The 19,943-nt window shown below is 58.5% G+C and overlaps 1 protein-coding gene across 1 annotated transcript in view; it reads left to right on the top strand.

Moving 5' to 3' along the window:
- The window catches only part of CHCHD6 (coiled-coil-helix-coiled-coil-helix domain containing 6), a 121,599-nt gene that overhangs the window by 11,334 nt on the left and 90,322 nt on the right, over positions 1-19,943 (top strand). The window contains exons 2-4 of the mRNA XM_061195628.1: positions 4,779-4,887; positions 7,793-7,865; positions 9,481-9,625. Of these exons, the coding sequence (XP_061051611.1) occupies positions 4,779-4,887; positions 7,793-7,865; positions 9,481-9,625 (327 nt within the window). The remainder of the gene's footprint in view (positions 1-4,778; positions 4,888-7,792; positions 7,866-9,480; positions 9,626-19,943) is intronic.

Genomic DNA, 19,943 nt, shown 5'->3' with positions numbered 1-19,943 from the left:
GCTGCCAGGGGGACAGGCCATCATGCTAGCTGGCAACACTGGCAGGGTGTGGCCCTGTGGTGACTGTGACCAGGCTCTTCCCCTCCGTTGGGTCGGGGGCTCTGCTCACTCCCGCCACCTCTCCTGCGTCCAGAAATGGGTAAGGCCAAGGCACTTTTTTTAAAAACTTTGGTTTTATTTATTTATTTATTTATTCATTCATTCATTCATTCATTCATTCATTCATTCATTCATGGCTGTGTTGGGTCTTCGTTTCTGTGCGAGGGCTTTCTCCAGTTGCAGCAAGTGGGGGCCACTCCTCATCGCGGTGTACGGGCCTCTCACTATCGTGGCCTCTCTTGTTGCGGAGCACAGGCTCCAGACGCGCAGGCTCAGCAATTGTGGCTCATGGGCCCAGCTGCTCTGCGACATGCGGGATCTTCCCAGACCAGGGCTCGAACCCGTGTCCCCTGCACTGGCAGGCAGACTCTCAACCACTGCGCCACCAGGGAAGCCCCATGGCACTTTTAAAGCAGTGCCTTCTCCCCAGCCTTTTGCTCGTGGGGCGGCCGTGTTACTTACAGGCCCAACTGGTTGACCAGGAAACTCTTTGGGAACTTGCCCTGAACTCAGTTGCTCGTGGGCGAGGGAAGCGATTTGGTCCCAGTCCTGGGGGTTAGGTCTCCAGCCGTGGCGCTTGTGGGAGGAGAGAACCCCTTCCCGGGCTCCACGTGGTTGGCGTGACTCGTGCAGGTGCCAGCCCCGGGCACCACAGTGCTGGCGGGGAAAGTCCGCCTGCACGGAGTCCCCGCGTTACTCCAGGCTGAGGGCAGGTCCACGTTTGAGCCACAGGACGTCAGCCTTGGAGGGCGCTTTGAAGAGTCCGCCCAGTTAAACTTTGTGCGGGTTGCGGAGGAGGGAAAAGGCCTGCCAAGGTCACGGGGCCGCACGCGGAACGGAACGGCCGGTCACAGTGCTCAGCGGCGACCCCTAACTGTCCGTGCTGTTGACTGGTTCTCGTGTTTTTACGCACCTGGTGTGTGCCTGGTGTGACGTAAGGCTGTTTGTACGCGGTCTGCCTTTCACGTGAGAGCCGGTGGTGGTGGTTCGCTCTGTGCCAGCTGCCCTGTGCGGCTCACCCCGTGTGGTCCTCACGAGTTGTTTCCATGACACAGACGAATACGCTGACTCAGACAAGGAGTCCCCTGCCCGAGGTCACACAGCTAGTAAGTTGCTTAGTTGGGATTCAAACCCAGGCCCATCTGACCCCAAAGTACTAATTCCTGAGCTGTGTGGCAGGCAGTCCAGCCTGCGGGGCCCCGTTTCCAGGTGCTGAACGGGAAGCTCCGGGAAGGTGAGGAAAGGGGTCGGGGACACACAGCTGGGTGTGGGTGGGCTCCTCTTTCCCTGCACTGCGCTGGGTGGGGCCCTCCATCCGCTGACCACACAGGACTCCATCTGGCCGGCTGTGACGGCCCAGTGACCAGTGCGCCTGTGGCACCGAGTTCCCAGACCCGTTTGGCTCTGGGGGCCTCCACTGTGGTTCTGTTGGTGCAGGGAGCACTGCCCAGATGGTGTTTACACACTACTGTGTGTGTGTGTGTGTATTTGTTGATTAAAAATATTACTGTATTTTGTAGCAACATTAAAAAATATTATAAATCTCCGGCCAGCGAGAAGCTTGCCAATGTTTTCCTTAACCCCTCACTCACCAGGTGGTGCGGTTCGGTGGGTGCCCCCCCGCCCCCGGGGCCAGGACTAGGAAATCAGAGCCCGATTGCCCTGTGCAGAACCCCCCGTAGCTTCCCTCGCCCTTGGGTCACATTTGGGCTTGGGATCTCGGTCTGCCTCTCCGGCCTGGTCATCTGGTCCAGCCTCCTCCTCACACACGCCTTTGTCAGGCCCTCAGACAGACCAGACTCGGCCCTTCTCAGAGGCTTTGCACTCATCCTCCCCTCTGCTCAGAGCTAGATCCTTTTTCCTTGGATCTCAAGATGTGGTTGTGGCGGGGCCTCCGCCCTCCAGGGCGGTGGTTTCCTGTTAGTGCCATCTCCTCTGAGGGGTCTTCCTGCCACCCCATGTGCACCCGGCCCTGCCGGACTGTATTGTATTCTTTCCCAGCACTTACCACTAACATGCTTCACAGATTTTAAAGACATAATTTTGAAATAGAGATCCCCTGTAATATTGATAGGTGGAAAAATCCACCTCTTACCCTTTACCATCAGTCCCTGGTTCCCCCCTCCCCCAAGCCCAAGGCAACCAATCTAGTTTCTGTCTCTAGAGATTTACCTGTTCTGGACGTTTCACATATGTGGGGTTATACAGTATGCGGCCTTTTGTGTCTGGCTTCCTTCACTGAGCAAGATGGTTTTAGGTTCGTCATGGTGTGGCCTGTGTTAGTAGTTCATCCCTTTTTATGGCTAATATTCCATTATTTTTGTTCACCTACCCGTCAGTTGATGGATATTTGGGTTGTTTCCACCTTTGGCCATTACAGATAATGCTGATGTGAATGTGCACGTGCAAATCGGTGTGAATGTGTGTTTGCATTTCTCTTGAGTGGGTACCCGGGAGTGGAATTGCTGGGCCTAATGGTGACTCTGTGTTGAACTTTTGAGGAACTTCCAGACTGTTTTCCACTGTGGCTGCACCATTTATTTGCCACCAGCAGTGTATTAGGGTTCCAGCTTCTCCACGTCCTTGCCAATACTTGTTACTGTCTGACTTCTTGATTATAGACATTCTGGTGGGTGTGAAGTGGTATCTCATTGTGGTTTGAATTTGCATTTCTCTCATGACTAAGGATATTGAGCATCTTTTCATTTGCTTATTGGCCATTTGTGTATCTTCTTTGGAGAAATGACTCTTCCGATTCTTTGCCCATTTTTAAATTCGGTTATTTTTCTTTGTATTATTGAGTTGTGGGAGTTCCTTGTATATTCTAGATACACGTCCCTCGTCAGATATATGATTTGCAGATTCTGTGGGTTGTCTTTTCAGCTTACTTGATTGTGTCTTTTGAAACACAAAACTCTTAATTTTGATGAAGTTCACTATATGTTTTCTCTTTGATTGCTCATGCTGTTGGTGGCATATCTACAAATTCACTGCCAAAGCCAAGGTCATAAAGATTTACGCCTGTGTTTTCTTCCAAGAGTTTCATTGTTTTAACTCCTGCATTTAGGTCTCTGGTCCCTTTTGAGTCAGATTTTGTATATGGTGTGAGGTAGGGGTCTAACGTCATCCTTTTGCACATGGATGTCCAGCTCTCCCAGCACCGTTTGTTGAAGAGAGTATTTTTTCCCCATTAAATGGTCCTGGCACCCTTGTCGGTCAGTTGAGCACAGATATATAGGTTTATTTCTGGGTTTTCAGTTCTCTTCCACTGCTGTGTATGCTTGGTCTTCTCTTGTTCTATAATCATTAATTAGCTATTTGATTTGTATCTGTCTTAAATACTAGAGGGACTCAATTATTATTATTATAATCTTTACTTGCTAAAAGAAATGTTCATGGTAAAAAACTGAAACACAGAAGTGCCGAAAGTGAACGTCCTGGGCTGGCTGCTCCTGCCCCGTGTGCAGGACATGCCCCAGGATGTCTGGTGTGTGCTCTGAGTGGATGCGTACATGGGGAATGTGCGTGTGCCAGGGTCAACGTGTATATATCGCAGGTCTGCGTCTTTATAATTGTGTATCTTTTTTACAAAGTCGAGATACAAAGTGTCCTCTGACTCTCACGGGTCAGCGGTGGCATCCTTCCATGGCAGGCACGTCTTACCTGTCCTTTCTCGACAATTCCGCGGTGTTTCATAGGAGGCGCGCCATCATATCTCTAACCACTGCCTGTCGTTGCTATTATGTTGTTTACTTCTCCTGTGCGAGTCCAGCGCTGCTGTGCACACACGTGGGAGCACTTTCCTCGCCTGGATCCCTGAGGTGGAGCTGCTGACGGTGGACTTCGTCCTCAAGTCATCTTAACATCTCCCCTCCCTGTGCTTTGTGATGCCTTGCACATACTGGGCACTTAATAAGTATTTATTGATGTAAACTCTTAGAGGTTATTATTCTGGATTCATCCCTCGCTGGCTGTTTCATTTCAGTCACCTGTTTTATGACACCCTCTTACCCATTTCACTTCCTCTACAATGAAGGAAAGATTTGATTATCCAGTCGTCACTGGGGGAGCCAGGGTGAAATGAGTCAGGCCGTGCTGGATTTTCTGCTGTGATTGTGGCCCTGGTGGGACTCAGACGGGAGGGAGAGGTGGCCCCGGCCCTCAGGGTATTTACAGACCATTAGGTGAGGCCGGTAGAATGTGAGGCACTTCCTAAGAGGTGCGCCTGTTGTAACAGGGAAAGGATTGGGAGAAATGGTCCTTAACTTGGGTGCTGTCTGGAAGAGCCCACCGTAGAGGGACCCTGGGATGCCCACAGGGAAGGGTGAGGTTTGCACAGCTGGAGGCGTCCACCCTCTGTACAGGGTGGGGCTGCAGTGGTTCTCAGCAGAATGGATTCAGGGCAGGTGAGAAGAAGGGGAACTCGGGGTCCCCTGAGTGTGTGGGAGCAGCCGGGAAGCCAGTGGGGGACACGCTGTGGCCCTTGGAGCCCAGGCTGGGCGTGGCGTTGACCTGGTGGGTGCCAGGCCAGCACGAGAGGTTCCTGTGTGGAATTCCTTACGTTATTGGAGTTGGTCTTGCGGAATTAGTCTGCTCAGAAATCTGGGGCGTGCGTAGAGGGGAGTCTTCACTTCCAGAGGGTTCTGTCATTTAACTGTTCCCCTCAATCCTTCCCACAGCTGTCTGAAAACGTGGTCAACCGTATGAAAGATCCCAGCCAGCCTTCCAGAGTGGGGCCGCTGACCCCTCCAGCTGCCGCCCTTGGCTCCTCTGAAGGCCGGGAGAAAGGTAGGCCGGGGTGGCAGTTCTGGGCGGGGACGGAGTGGGTGCTCCTCCTGGAGATGAGCTGCCAGCTGAGCCCGCGGGCGGTGCATGACGTGAGCGCTTCCCAGGAGAGAGTGGCCCCCGAGCCGGGCGCTGCCTGTTCAAGGACTGCAGCGCCGTGTAGTCAGAGCCTCTGTGACCATGACCAGGGCCGGAAGTTCCCCACTGTTCCAGCTTCTCCGCACGCAAGCAGTGAGTGGGTGACCTTGGCGCCAGCCCCAGAGCTCTGACCTGCCCTCACGCTCCGGGGTCCTGGCCCAGCTCCTGGGACGGTGCTCGCGGGGCTTCCAGGAGGGTTGCCACCCCGTGCCCCCAGCTCCTTCCCCAGATCGCTGCGGAGCTGCTGCCTGAGCCGGGCTGGAAGCACCTTTGTTCCCCACTGTCGTGTCCGTCACAGGTGAAGAAACCTGTGCTTTTCTCCAAGTGACTCCTGTTAACAAACAAAGGAACAATAGAGTTTGAGTGGAGAATGTATGGTGCAGAAATATTAAAATACTACAAACAAGAAAAGTCCTCGTGGCAGCTGATTAATGAGAAGAGCTCGTTGATGAGAATCTGGGTCCCCCTGCTGTAACCTGAGGTGTGAGTTGTACACTGACGGGCTGGAGGGGCCAGGCCGTGCGGGGCATGGATGCCGTCCCGACCCACAGTGAGTGACTGCGGCCTCACGTTGGAGCTGTCTTCTCCGCCGATCGGCCCCGTTTGGGTGCAAGCACGTAGGAGGCCACACCCTCGTGTCCACCCGGCATGTCCTGAGTGCCGGCCAGGGATGCGGTCACGAGGTGCGCGCTGGCACATGCAGGCAGGGAGACGGGGACCCTCCCCCAAGGCAGCCCAGCTCCCGTCAGGAGCCGCGTGTGCAAGCCTGTGGCTTACAGTGTCACGCGACAGTGCGACACGCAGCAGAAGCCCGCAGAAGACGCCCTCATCCTTTTCCAGGGGGTCATCCTCACCGTCTCTCCAGCTGGCTGGAGAGGGGGTTGAAGAGGCCTAACGTGAGTGAACGAGCTGTAGAAAGGGGAGAGGCAGAAGGGATGAAGAGGGCAAAAATTGCTGAAATATGTCAGGCCACGTCAGTTTCAGCCTTGGAAGAGAAAAGAAGCATTTGTTTCCGTCTTGCTACGTTTGAGCAGTTTAAAAAGCAAGAAGAGTGGTTCGTCTGTCATTCGGTTTTGGTTTAACAACGTATTTTGCTGTTTGAGGGTGAGTGAGTTTTGAGTTTCTGAAGGCTGGATTCGTCAGCATGGGCGGAATGCCCTGAAGTGGACTCATTTTAAAATACTTTTACTTTTAAAATGCAGTGTTTGCTTTTACTTCAGTGATAGAACAAGATTAGAAAAAGAAGTTAAACCCTTATGCCAAACCATACTCCAAATGCGTGTCAGAGGAAGTCACAGATTGAACTGGGAGAGGTGAAGGCATGAAGCTAGAGTGGCAGGTAGCCTCCTAACCCCGTATCAGGCGAAGAGACCTTCAGTGAAGGGGAAGAGTGGAGACTGTGATTGTCTCAATTAGAGACAGTTGAGAAGAAATAAATGAACAAAGAGTGACAACTAGGGAAGCAGAACCCACACGGAGTGAGCAGTGTTCATATGTAAAGAGTCCCTGAAGCCCTCTGATGGCTGCACGGAGAATGTGTACAAGCGGGCAGAGAGGTGACGGGAGTCCCAGCTCCGCGGAGGCTTGACACACTCGAACCGGCAGGCTGCCACGGAGCGTCGGCGCGGGGGTCCGGCCATGGGCTCTGCGGTGGGTGCGTGCGTTACTTTTGTAGTCGTGAAAAAGGAAAACTGTATAGAAAGCAGAAATAAACGTGATAGACCTTATGTCACTAGAGTTGTTGTAAGTCAAGCCCTAAGCCCAGGGAGCGTTCACGTCAGATCCACACCAGGCAGCGGTGCCTCCTGCACGTCCCCAGCCGAGGACCTGGCGCGGCCCTGAGGGCTGCCCTCCCCGGCCCAGCGCGCCTGCCCGGCCTTCCGGGAGAGGCGTGGGCCCGGGTGAGTCCCGGGCTGCTGCGCGCGGCGGGGGGCCTTCCCGAGGGGCTGAGCCCCCTAGCCTCCGAGGTCAGCAGCTGAAAAGGTCTTGGGAGAAGCACCCCCTCCCGTCTTCCTCCCAAAGCTTGGTTCTCCGGCCGGGTCTCGTGTGGCCCGAGTGGCTCAGCGTGGAGGCCTGCGATGGGGTGGAAGACATGTGACCAAGGCCTGAGCGGAGCGGGGACGCTGAAGCCTGGGGCAGTGGGGAGGAACAGAACGTCAGTGTCACTGCGCGGTGGGAGAGGAGAGTGAATTGGGTTTGCTCGGAGATCCCCACGTTCTCGGCCATGGGAAGGTAGACCTACTGCGACAGCTTAAAGGGCCCAGTAATACTAGAGGTGAAGCAGGTGAAAGGTTGCATAGATGTCCTTAAGTGGGGCGTTGGCCACATTCAGGATCAGAACCCTACAGAAAGGGGTCTGAGAGAAACAAGACGCGAGGAGCCTCCCCCCACAGCCCCCGCCCTGCCATGCCAGCCGAGACCCCGGGGCTGTGCTTTCAGCTCGGACAGAGCAGAGCTTCCCTCAGCCGGTCTGGCCTCTGGGGAAGGTGACCTGGATTCCCAGTGGCCGCAGAGGGAGGAGGGGGGATTTGGATCACCGCGCTCAGGTGTCCATGCTGACCCAGCGACCAAGCCGTCCTATGCAGGAGACGGGCAGAGGGGCCTTCGGGCCACCCCTCTCCTGACCACAGAGTAAGGCTGTGTTCTGTGTCTGCCTGGGGCACATCCATCCATGGGGTGACGTCCTGGGCCCTTTCCTGGGTGACACTATGCCTCTGTCCGTCCGTGGGTTGCTGCTGATGGACCGACCTTTTCTTCTCCCCCTTTGCAGAGTCTAAATCGCCCAGGCCGGAGAGTGGCGGTGGCCGGCGGCCCTCAGGAGCGGAGGTGGATCTCCTCGAGAGGTAAGCCGAGGGCCCACTCACCCCGGCCCTGCGCTCCGGCCCGATGCGCCTTCCTCACTGGGTACCTTCTCCTCCTAAAGGTCGACGTGTTTGCGTCACAAATGCCGTCTTATTTAGGTGGGATGCCAAGCCTGTGATTTAGGTGGCACTAGTCCCAGTGTTTAGACGAAGACACTCCCGGGTGTGGGAGAGCCAGGACTAAATGGCCGAGTGGCCGCACTGCTAGCCTGGTGCGTGCCGCTGTGTTTGCAGGAGCTGCCTCCACAGGACTGACTGCCTCCGCAGGACTGCCTCCACAGGATTGGCTCCAGGGTGTGGGTGGCCTCTCCCAGCACAGGCCACAGCCCGAGAGCTTCCCTGCCCGGGGGCTGGCCAGCAGCCGGGCCCAGAGGTGCCCAGAGTGCACCGTGAGTCTCCAGGCCTCGGGGAAGGCGGAGCTGAGCGCCCCTCTGCCTGGGGTGTGATCCGCGGAGCCCGGCGTGGAGTTGTCACAGCGCTGACTCAGGGAGCCGTCGGCTGGTACTGAGGGACCTTGTCTGCAGCCTCCAGGCCGTGACCTCTGTAACAGGGACTCGGAATTAGCTTAGGGGCCCCCGGTCAACCACAGCTGGACGGCTCCCTCTGCAGGTCAGCCCAGCCATGGCTGTTCCGTGGTCAGGGGTCAAGACCCCACCTTCTGAGAATTTCCAGTCCTTAATCCCAAGAGGCCTCCCAAAAATAAATAACCAGAACCTTTTAAAAAAAATACTTTTGAACAGTTTAAAAACTTTGAAGTAACACATGCTAATGGAAGACTTAGGATAATATATATGAAAGGAAAAAACAGCCCATAGATTCATCATCCCTTGTTAATATTTTGGACTATTTCTTTCAAATGTCTTTTTTCCTCTAGTTTAGGGTTATTTTTTCAAAGTCATGTAAAATTTTGTATCTTGCTGTTTTTACCAGTCTTCTAATTATCTTCCATTTGTTACACCTCGTCATGGGCGTTTTTATTGCTGAAGGCGCTGTATGTGGGTGCTCAGTTTTAGAGCAGCGCGTGGCACGGTGGGCCGTGTGGCGCTGAGGGCCTCACGTCTGTCACGTGCCCCCAGGCTGACCTGCTGCGGCCCTTTCACTGTGTGCATTTTCTACACCCTAATAAATAACACTTCTGAGAACATCTCAGGGCCAGTAACTTTTTTCTCTCTCTAGGGTGATTTTATTAGGAAGACTGGAAACAGGTCCAAGGATAGGGACACGTTCAGGATGGAGAGTTGAATGTTTAAAAGGCTTCTGAGCCTTCCTGCCCGCGGGTGGGGGAGGTGGGCTGCCCCCCACCCCGCCCCTCTAAAGGAGTGGCTCGAGTGAGGGTTGATCCCCTGCCCCGAGGATCTCTCATTTGGCGTTTGGCTGTCTGATTCCTCTCCTGGTTGTCAGGGCTCCTGCTCCCAATCTGTATTGTTCTGGCTGAGAAAGTGTCACACTGTCCCCGCACATGCCACTCCCAGGGGACTGTCACTGGGCCTGACCCTCTCTGGCGGCCGCAGCGTTCCACCAGCCTTCACATCCCTGGCCCCTGGCAGATGAAGCGAGCTGCGTCTGCATCTGCGTCTCCTGTCTCTCCCTGGCCCAGGTGTGACAGGGAGCAGGCCGTGGTCCAGGACGAGCTGCTCCAGGTGGCGACGAGGGACACAGAGGCGGCTCCCAAGCCCCGGAGTGCGTCCCTGCGGCAGGGGGAGGGCGGCATGGGCCCAGAGACGCAGCGGTCCGCCCAGCTGGTGAGTGTGGGTTCCTGGCTGGCCTCCTGGCTCAGTGGCTCTGGGAAGCAGAGGTTGGCCCTGGAACCTGATGGGTCCGAAGTCCCAGCTTCTCCTCTGTGGAAAGGGTGTCTTTCTAGGGACCAGGAGCGGGGGTTCTTATAGCCCCAGCTCTGTCATTGATTTGCTTTGTGGCCTGTGGCCTCAGGTCTGCACAGTGAGAGCTGGATCGTTGGGTGCTGGGTCCCGGAACCTCATAGGTGTAAGTGCTGTGAGGACATGTGTTCCAGGAGGGTGCAGAGGGAGAGTACTGTGGGCCTGGGACCTTGCAGCAAGCCAGAAACAGAAGGAGAAGGCCCCCTGGGTGCGGAGCCGAGCTATCCGCCCGCTGGCTGGGGAGCGTCCTCCAGCCCCAGGGGGCATCTCGGACCGTCCTGGTGGTCACACTCGGGCTTGCCTGCGGCTTGAGAGGAGGTGGTGAGTCGGGGGCCCAGCAGTGCTGGCAGATTGCGGGAGCACACCGGGACGGCTGTTGCCATTCTGGGTACATTTAACCTACGGGAGGTACCATCAGGGTCTTTCTGCTGTGGGTGCAGGCTGCGTGTCACAGCACGTGAGGTCACAGTGCCCCAGGGGCCACCACGTCATCACGGCCCGGGTCCCCTCTCCTGCGGACCCAGTCGTGCTCAGCAGCAGGAGGAGGATGTTCCGGAAGCCCCAGCACAGGTCCTCTGACATCCCTCTGCCTGGACGGCGCCAGGGCCTGTGGCTGGGCCAGCCCTCGGCAGAGGGAACCGGGAGGGCTCCGCTGGCTGGGGCTGGGGCTCTTTTCTAATCACGTTTGGGGGGAGGTGGGGGTGGGCATCCGGATGGAACTAGGACTGTCAGGAAGTATTAATTCTCTCAGTGGTGGAGTGTGGGTTGTTCCCACACATCCAAGGAATTCTCGACACCAGCCGCGTGTCCTACAGTTCAGCTCAGTTGTGACACTGTCTACCCGCGGTGGCATCAGATCCCCAGGTTAAGGGCTTCGTCCCACAGGGCTGCCCCCCCCGACCTCTCCCCCAACTTCGGATGCCAGTTGAAGCCAGGTTGTCATGTGTGCTTCTGACCCGCCAGCTGTAGATCAGAGGTTCCCACAACCCCCTCCTCAGGTTTGATTAACTTGCTAGAGCAGCTTGCTAGAGCAGAACTCAGAGGAACACTTTACTTACTAGATCGTAGGCTTACTATAAGAGGATGTGACTCAGGAGCAACCCGATGGAAGAGACGCACCGGGGAGGGTGTGGGGAAGGGTCCCGAGCTTCCACGCCCCTCCCCCCACCCCACCCTCCTCTCCCAGTCTCCACGCCTTCCCAGCCTGGACGCTCTCTGAACCCGCTCCTTCGGGGTTTCTACGGAGGATTCCTTACGTGGGCGTGATTGGCTACATCACGGGCCCCTGGTGACTGATTCCACCTCCAGCCCCCCTCCCCTTCCGGAAGGTCAGGGGCTGGGACCCACGTTCCAGGCCTCTGATCACACGGTGTCTCCGCTGGCATCCAGCCCCATCCTTGGGTGGTTTCCCAGAGTCACCTCATCAACATAAGGAAAGACACCTTCATCCCTCTCAGCAGAGGAAATTCCAAGGGTTTTAGGAGCTCTGTGCCAGGAACAGTGGACAAAGACCAAATACGTCTTTCTTATTATAAATCATGCTGTCATGGCCAGGAATGGGGTGGGGAACAGCTGTAGCAGCATCTGGCACCACGTGCTCCAGAGGCCACGGCCGGGACACCGGGAGCAGCTCGCCGAGCTCCACGGAAGGAAGCTGGATGGTGTGAGGGCGCCACTTGGACGCCCCCTCCGGGTCCCGGGAGGGAGGGCCTCTACCCAGATGCGCAGACCATGCAGCAGGGACGTGAGACACGCAGGTTGAACGGGGCCCTCGGGAAATAGCAACAACGTAGGATGCTCGCCCCTGGGAAACTTTCAGCCTAGTGGGAAGACAGACTTGAACCAAAAACTGGAACCGGCCAAACTGTTACAGTGAATGTGAGACGGAGGCAAAGAGAATATGCCTGGGATGCAAAGGCTGTGGTGTCGGCTGAGGGAGCAGCTGGGCTGAGCCGGGCGGGCGGGAGGCGGCACTGGACGCGGTGAGGGTGAGCGAGCCGCGTGCGCACCGCAGGAGGCCGTGGACGAGGAGCCTGCCCAGTGACGCCGAAACTGAGACGGAGCCCCGGGAGCTGCAGGGATGGGGGCTGTGCTCTGACCTGTGGCCGCCTGGTGGAGAATCGTGACGCAGAGAGACACCTGGTGAGGACAGGCAGGCAGCCCGACAACCTGGTGGGAAGGACCCTGGCCGGGGACGTTCAGGGTTCGTCGGTGTGGATGGAGCGAAAGCGTTGGCGCCTGGGACAGTTACCCAGTGGGCATGGCAGCCTGCAGGGGTGGGCTGTCACCTGGAATGTGGTCACCACAGCGAAAGGGATTCACAGCTTCCCTCCCTCCTGCCTCCGGCTCAGGTGTGGCTTTCTTGGCAGGAAGGGTATCTTTAGAGGGAAGAAGACACATCCTGCCTGGACTCGCCCGGACGTCTGGGGGGACGGTGCCCTCTGCCAGAGCTCTGAGGACCCGCGGGGCCCGTGGCTGCCTTCACATTGCAGGTGTCCGTGACTCCTTGTTGGGGCCCCGCTTTTGATTGTTCAATGCCCACTTGCTCGTGCAGTTGGCGCTGCCATTCCCTTTTAGGAACTTACCTGCTTCCTGTCGTGTGTCCCTGGGTGGGATTGCAGCGGCCTCTTTCCCTGCTCAGGTCCAGGCAGGGTCTGGGCACATGGCCCAGGCAGCCAGTCACTCCCCGGCCCAGGACCTGCAGTGCTGGGTGAGTGGGAGGCCACTGATCGGGAGGACCGCGTCCCACACCTCCACGTGCCCTGGGCTTGGGCTGGGCAGACACAGAGAGACACGTGGCTGGTTTGGAAGGCGAGGTGAGGCCGATCGGGCCTGCTCTGGGCATTGCCCGGGCAGAGGTGAGCGAGGCCGCCGCCGTCACCTTCACTTGGTCGGTGTGGTCGCAGCTTCTTTAGTGGAGGTAGCCTCAGAACTGTGCTTTGCAGGGTTTAAAGTAAGAACAGAAAGTCGGGGAGAAGAACCTGAGGGGAGCAGAGAGGCTTTTCCCTCCTCCCCCGAGTGCCCGCCAGGCGGGACGAGTGCTGGGCAGAGTGGTGAGGCTGGATCCAGGCTGGGCCCCGGGCTCGTGCCCCGACCCTGCACCTGCAGCCTCGTCTAGAGGGTGCTGAGCGCGCTGACATTTAGCATGCCCTTTGCTCTGACTTTTACAGTATGAACTTTCCAATCCTCCTCTGCACGAGGGAATGATTGAGCTCATTACTGGGAAAAGTTCATAAAACTAATAACAAGGAAAGGTAATAATTTTTATAACCTACTCCTGAGGACCGAAGCGTTCCCGTTTCCTGCCCAGCGGCGCTGCGGTGAGCTGCCGAGTGTTGATGCGCGTTCCTGCGCGTGCGTGTGTCTGACCCCGAGTTCCTGTGCCCGAGCACAGTGAGGCCGAACAAACATCGGAGCCTGGAGCAGAGAAAGGTTTCTTGCAAGGAGACAGAGGGCTCAACCCCCCATCTCCTGAACTCCCCGAAGGGTTTCAGCAAAGTATTTTTCAAGGCCAGGAGAGGGAGGGGAGTCGCAGGGTGTGTGATCAGCGGGTGCACAGTTCTCTGACGGAACATTGGCTGATGGTGGGGTAAGAGGGTGGGGTCACAGGGGCCAATATCATCAGTCCTCCGGCTCCAGGAGGCCTGGGGGCTGCTCATGGTCATCAAGTAGTTACCATCTTCCATTTGGTGGGGATTTTCACATCTGTAAAACAACTCAGGAGTGTGCAATAGATACTGTTTTCTGGGTGCTTCTGAGAGGACCTAGAGCAGAGGAAGGGAAGGGCCTGCCCTGGGAAGGCCCCGTAGGGTCCTGCTCGGTTACACGAGGGCTGCGGAGCCTCAGGTGTAACTGGGGTGGAGGCCTGGGCGTCAGCGGGGCCTGTGTGACGTGTGCTTCCCTCTGAATTGGGGAGGAAGTTTGGAGCCCAGATCCCACGTTCCAGAGAGGAATATGAAAGAACAGAGCGGTTTCTTTGCCTCAGTCTTCTGGTGCCAGAGCTTTACAAACCCAGTGGATGGAGCAGCGAAGGCCTGGCAGAGCCTTCCTTTAGGGAGAGTGAGATTTACGACCCTGCCTGTTCGATTCCTGACACGTATTATTAGGAGTGTGAAATTGCAGTACACCTGATAGAAAGTAAAAACTTCCATCTCTTTTCTTTTCCAGTGAGCGATTCTTTTATGACGTTATATATATGTTCTCTGGGTGCCTGTCATATGTCAGGCACTGGGTTAGTTTATTGATACATGGAAATAAGTAAGATATAGCTGCTGTCCCCGAGAGGCTCTGTGCTTAGGGGAGTTCAGTGTTCTCACCAGTGGCCGCACAGAAGACCACGTGGTCCCAGCACAGCGCCTCCCCTTCGGGAGGTGATCATCTAATGAACAAGACGCACAGAGATGCAGGAGGGGAGAAGTAGAAAGAACGGCTGCTGCTGAGGTCAAACCAAAAGGAATCTGCCCAGGCCCAGGAGGCTCCTGGTGTCTAGGGCCGTCCCTCCGCAGGTAGGCGGGGCCTCCACAGGCCTGGTGTAAGGGCCGCCCCGCCCTGCCGCTGGCCACCCCCGCCCCTCCCACAGTCACATCTGCTCAGAGGGTGGGGGGAGGGGGGTGCACTTCATTCTTTTACGGAATTGGAGCAGTCAGTTAGAAGGGGTAGCGTGAGGCCTCCTGGGTTCCTACTTTCCTTGTTCAGGTCAAAGTTAAAATCACTCAGCCTTGTGGTTAGAGGATATGACAATTTTTAGAGAAAGGAAAACTACAAGTAGGCTCCTGTGAAAACTGGTTCAACCATATTTTAAGCTGATTACACACCAAAAAAAACTTTGGTTTTATTTCTCATATACTTTATACAAACTGGGGGTGGAGGGAGGGCGTGAATCCAGACGCGGGCTAAGAGCTGGCACCACGTCCACGGCTGGCCCTCGGCGCATCAGGCCTGTGTCATGACGCTGCAGGGGTCGCGGGGAGGAGGGAGCCTGGCACGAGTGGGGGCCCGTCACTGGGCTCCCCCCATCCCCGGGCACTCTGCGTTGCTGGAAAAGTTACAATTTATTCTTCTCTGCTTCACCTCCACCCGGGGACCAGAACGCAGAGTCGACGGAACTGACCTTAGGACAAATCTGCGCGGTTCCTGCCTCCATACGTCCATTTATATGGGTGCAGATGCCTCGGGCCTTCCACGTGCGTGGTGTGGGCGTGGCAGGCGGGGCGCGGAACGAGGGCCCCCGGCTCAGCCTGGCCTTGGGCAGACGCCTGCCTGCACCCTCTGCTCTCTGCGCCTTTGGCCCGGCTGCCCAGTGCTGTGTAACAGGACCACCTGGGGACTCAGTAAAAATATAAGTACTTGGGTCTTGGGCTGGAAACAGTGGATTTGACACCGGAATCCACACTGCTAACAGCCCCCGTGGTGCTGCTGCAGCAGGCCCAGAGCCGGCTCCTGGACGGGCGTTGGGAGCCTGGGGCCCCCCCTAGTTCTCGGCCCTTTTTGCTGCTGGGCCTCGCGAGATGTGGTGTGTCCCACGGGTGACACGGCTCCTGTGGTCCTAGAGGGCAGGGGCTGTGCTGTGTGACACGAGCTCCAGGTGACCGGTCCTGATGCAGCTCCTGCCCAGATGGGCGCCTTGGTCAGACTTCTCGGCCTCAAAGGGAAGCGGGAGCCCCTCGCTGAGGAGAGCAAGGAAAGAGAGCCCGCTCTCTGCTGGAGCCAGGCCCGGAGGAGCCAGGCGAGCAGGGCTCGGCATTGGGGGACGGGCGAGGGTAGACTGTGGCCAGAGCCGGGCAGGGATGGCCAGGTGCACCCCCCGACCCCCGCAGGGACCTGGCTTGTGTGCAGCCGGACCCTGGGGCCTGGCCGTGTGAGGTTGGAGGCACGTGGCAGGAGCGGAAGGAAACCCCGTCCAGGCACGTTGGACTCACCGTCCAGCCCGAGCGCAGAGGCTGCTGCCCGTCTAGGCGCCTCCCCGTTGCCGGGAGCCCCGTGGGCCCCGCAGAGCTGAGGGCGGGCCAGCGGCGTCGCCCGGGAAGCTCGTTGGGCTCTTGTTTCCTGTCCGGCTGTCCAGCCCACAAGGGCACCGTGGTGCGTCCTTAGGTGGAAAAGTCCTGTTTTCCCTCAGCTGTTGTGCACATTTTCACCACCTGGAAGGCGAGGTGGCGGGCGGGGCACAAGCAGGGAGGAGGGGGCACCTGTGGCGAGTGGACAACGGGTGGCCCTTCCCTCTGAAGTGGGGCCGGCGCTCTGGGTGCCCAGCAAGGTGCCTTCAGTGCCTTCGGGTGAGAGGCTGGGGCTCCAGGGGCTTCGCAGCCTGGCCATCTACCGGGTCTGAGGGGCCTCGGCCGGTAACGCCAGAGGCTGGAGGCCCTCCTTAGTGCTGACCTTGTGGGGCAGATGGCCGACGCGGTGCCTTCCTGGTGCCACTGCTGCTTATTAGCAGGGCACGCGTCACCGGGCACGTCCGTTAGCGCCGGGGATGAGCACCGAGCCAATGGTGGGCTGGATCCAGGGCGCTGAGGGCAGCCTTCCCTCCTAGGCCTCTCCAGGGACTCGGCTGCTGGCCTCAGCCAGGCTCCTGGGCATCTGCGTGCCTGATGGGCCCCCAGGGCCCGGGATACAGCCTCCCTTGGGGAAATGCAGCCGCGGAGGCTGACCTGGGCCGTCTGACGGGCACCGGGGCTGAGGTGGCACCTTACTGACCTCCCGCTTCGTCCCTCGTGAGGCCCAGGGCCTGGCTGAGAGTCTGGGGCCTTCCTGTCTTGAGTGGGTCTCTTGCGGCCTGGGCGAGCCTGACAGCGGGGGAGACCCGGCACCCCTGTGCGCACTCTGTGCCCGTGGGTCCTGAGGGGCCGGCCCTCTGCCTGGCCCGTGGGTCCTGAGGGGCCGTCCGTCCGCCTGGCCTGTGGGTCCTGAGGGGCCGGCCCTCCACCTGAGCCACGTGGGTCCTGAGGGTCCAGCCCTCCGCCTGGCCCGTCCTGGCAGCAGCCTGTTTCCCTTTTCTGCCCCTGGGGTGGAGCTGGGCCGGCGCCTGCCTGCTTCTATGCCTGCTCCAGGATGCCAGCAGGCTGGGGAGAGGGGAAGGCCATGGGTTATTTTAAGTCTGTTGATGTGGTTTATTCATATAGTCTTTGGGGAGCTACCATTCTGCCTGCTCCTTTCTGTGAAAAAAAGGAGCTACCATTCTGCCTGCTCCTTTCTGTTTCAGATTTGTCAGTTAGCAGACGGTGTTTGCCTCTTGGGTAGATGCCATTGCTGGCTACTGGCAGGGTAAAGAATGGGAAAGAGGTTATTTGGCTGACAAACCCAGCAGTGGGACAGGGGAGAGTCTCAGGTCTTCACTAACCCCCATGTCTGCTCAGTGGCCAAGCCAGGTCCCCGTCTTGTGTGAGTGTCTGGGTCAGCACGGCATGTGCGCCCATCGGGACAAGTTTGGCTGTAACAGAAGCCCAGGTGCGGTGGCTTAAACGGTGGGGGCGTGTTTATTTCAAGAACAAGTCGTTGGGCAGAAGGCCTGGCAGGCACTGTGGCTCGCAGCAGGGTCCCTGTCCTCCTTCCCTCTTGATCCGGCAACCTCCTCAGGGCTGCAGCGTGGCTGCTGTGCCTCCAGGCATCATGTCAGTTTTCCAGTTGGGAAGAAGGAAGGGCCCAAAGCCTTTCCTAGCGAGGTTTTGTTGTTTTGTGTGGGAGGGGCAGCCTCCCTAGGGGCCTCCTCGGCAGAACGGGGTCCTAGGGCCACCTCTGGCTGGAAGCGGAGCTGCGGTGGTGATTTTAGGTGGACATTTGACACCCCCAGATCAAAGAAGGGTCTGGGCGCTGGTCGGGTGGTGGGCTGGAAGGCTCCCTGCTGTGGAACCTGGAGACCTGGGTGCAGAGTCTCTATGGACACAGCACAGCCTGCACCAGCCTTGTTTCCTCGCGTGTCCAGTGGGAACGTCTGGAGCTGCTGGGAGCAGGTGGAGTGTCCAACTCGCCGTCTGGCTGGTGGGGGCAGGGGTGCCTGCTCCCTCTGCGTCCTGCCCGCCTCCCCCAGGATGAGGGGGGGAGGAGCTGTGTCTGGAGGAGGCAATGGGGGTGATTCTGTGCAGAGGGGACGCTGCACAGGGGCTGAGGTCCCGTCCTCCTTCCCGAGGAGCCGGCACCCCTCACCTGGGCTCCTGCGTTCTGAAGCCGACCTAGGCTCCCACGGGGCCCTGCGCTCTCCTGACTCCCAAGGGTGTGGGGTGGAGGGGCCGTGCTCTCATCGAAGCCCAGGTGGGAGTGCTTCCTGGGCCCCGGGCTCTCATGAGGCTGAGGGAGCCCGCTGCCCGCGTTGTTCCCCACGGCAGGCAGCGTCTCCCACTGCTGGATGAGTCGGTAGGCTTTCTAAGGGAGGATTCCGGCGCCCTGTGCTTTGCTAGGACCGGGGGGCCGGGGGTGTGGCTACTGTGTGAGGCCTTTCCATGATGCCCCTGGGCCACACGGCCCTGCCGCCCTCTAGCCTGGGCTTGGCCCCATGTCTCTTTGCTCCTGCTAACTCTGCCCTCTGGGTCCTCCCCTAACGCACCTGGCGGTGTCTGCCCACAGGCCTGCACCCTTGCCCCGCGGCCCCTCCGTCCTCCGCCTCCTGTCCCTGGGCTGTCGGTGTGCAGCCATGGATGACGGCATGGGTAGGCTCTGGGTGTCAGATGGTGTGCAGCACAGCCGTTTGTGGCCGGCCGGTGGACCCAAGGCCGCCCTTGTCTTCCCACTGACACGCTGGCCATTAATAGAAGCACATTGTGGGCGCCCTGGGGAATGTCAAGCGGCTGCGGGCTGGCGCGGGAGCCCATCGTGTGCTTACCCTCCTCGGGGAGGGTTCCTGAGCCTGGAGTAGCTGGTCTGTGGCGGGTGCCCCGTCTTCCTTTGTCCCTTCGACTGTCTGCGGGGCTGCCTTGGTGTTCGCTTCAGAGCGGAGGGCTTTGCACCTCAGGGTTCCCAGCCCCAGCCGCTGCTGGGCCCCTCGACTGGGGCTGGGCTGGCCTGGGGGCCACCGGGGGCCAGGTACCTGCCCGAGAGCCTCACCTCAGGCCGGGTCACTTGGCCCAGTTTCTGGCCCTGGTCCCAGCTCCAGTGGAAGCCCCTTCATGACTGCAGGGGGCCACTGGGACCACTGGCTCCTCTTCCGGCTCTAAGCTTCCGGAGCCGTTTTCTTTTTTCGCTTTCACCTTGTCTCCTTGTTCTTCTTGAGACCGGCTGGTGCTGCCCTGGGTTTCATGACTGGGGTCTGAGGCCCGGGAGCAGATGACTCGCCGGAAGAGCTGGGTCTTGCTCTGGTCAGGGGTGGTCCTGCAGGAATCGCTGGAGGCTTGGGTCGGCTGCGTTCTCCTCTGCTCCACGTGTGGGGTCTTCCTGCACCTCAGTTTCCCCCCCAATACGGTGGTGGTGAGGATGCCCGCAGCTCAGAGGTGTAGTGGGGGTTAAACGAGGTGTATTTTAGCCTCTAGGAAGATGTCCGCACTTAGTCGGTCCTCAACAAAAACCGCACCTGGACGTTTCTCAGCCAGGCCTGAGCTGAAAGCCTTCCTCGCCGTCGGTTTGAGGCTCATGCTCCTCAGCTCCCTGGTCGTTGTTACTGCTCTGCTGTCACGTGGGCTCTCCTGACCTTGACCTTCACCCCAGGTGTCTGCCTGACCTGGAAGGGTTCGCCCCCTCCTTCCCTTTGTCCTCCTGTCTGGCCCCACGCCCGCTTCCTCTGCACCTGGGCCTGGGCTCCCAGGGCCACTGCAGGGGGTCACGCTGGGCTGGAGGGTCTTGGGCTGTGACTCCATCACTGCTGCTGGCTCAGCCCTCTCTTCGCCCTGTTCCAGGGGCCCCTGTGCCCCCCCACCCGGCGCTGTGCCGTGCCCAGTCCGCACCTGCTGGCCCAGTCCTGGCTGGGCTTTCTTCGTCCTGGCCTCGCCTCCCTCTCTTCCCCTTGGAGCTGCTCTGTCCCCTTCGCCTGCTGTCTGAAGTGCACCCGCCCTTTGCTGCAGTGTCTTGAGGTCAGAGTTCGCTTCTCAAACTCCTCGAAGTTTGCTTTTCACGGCCATTGATACTTCGTTCTCAGAAACAACAGATCTGGTGACTCTCCTTCTTCACGTTTCCTCCGTGGGGTCCTTGACACAGAGGAGCTGCCCTGTCCTTTAAATTCTCCTTCTGCGCCCCCCGTGCCTGCCTTTCTGCCTGCTTCACC

The sequence above is a fragment of the Eubalaena glacialis genome, chromosome 7, assembly GCF_028564815.1.
Source record: "Eubalaena glacialis isolate mEubGla1 chromosome 7, mEubGla1.1.hap2.+ XY, whole genome shotgun sequence".
Classification (NCBI taxonomy): Eukaryota; Metazoa; Chordata; class Mammalia; order Artiodactyla; family Balaenidae; genus Eubalaena; species Eubalaena glacialis.
Note: the sequence above shows the minus strand (reverse complement) of the source record. Positions and strands in the feature narration are given on the sequence as shown.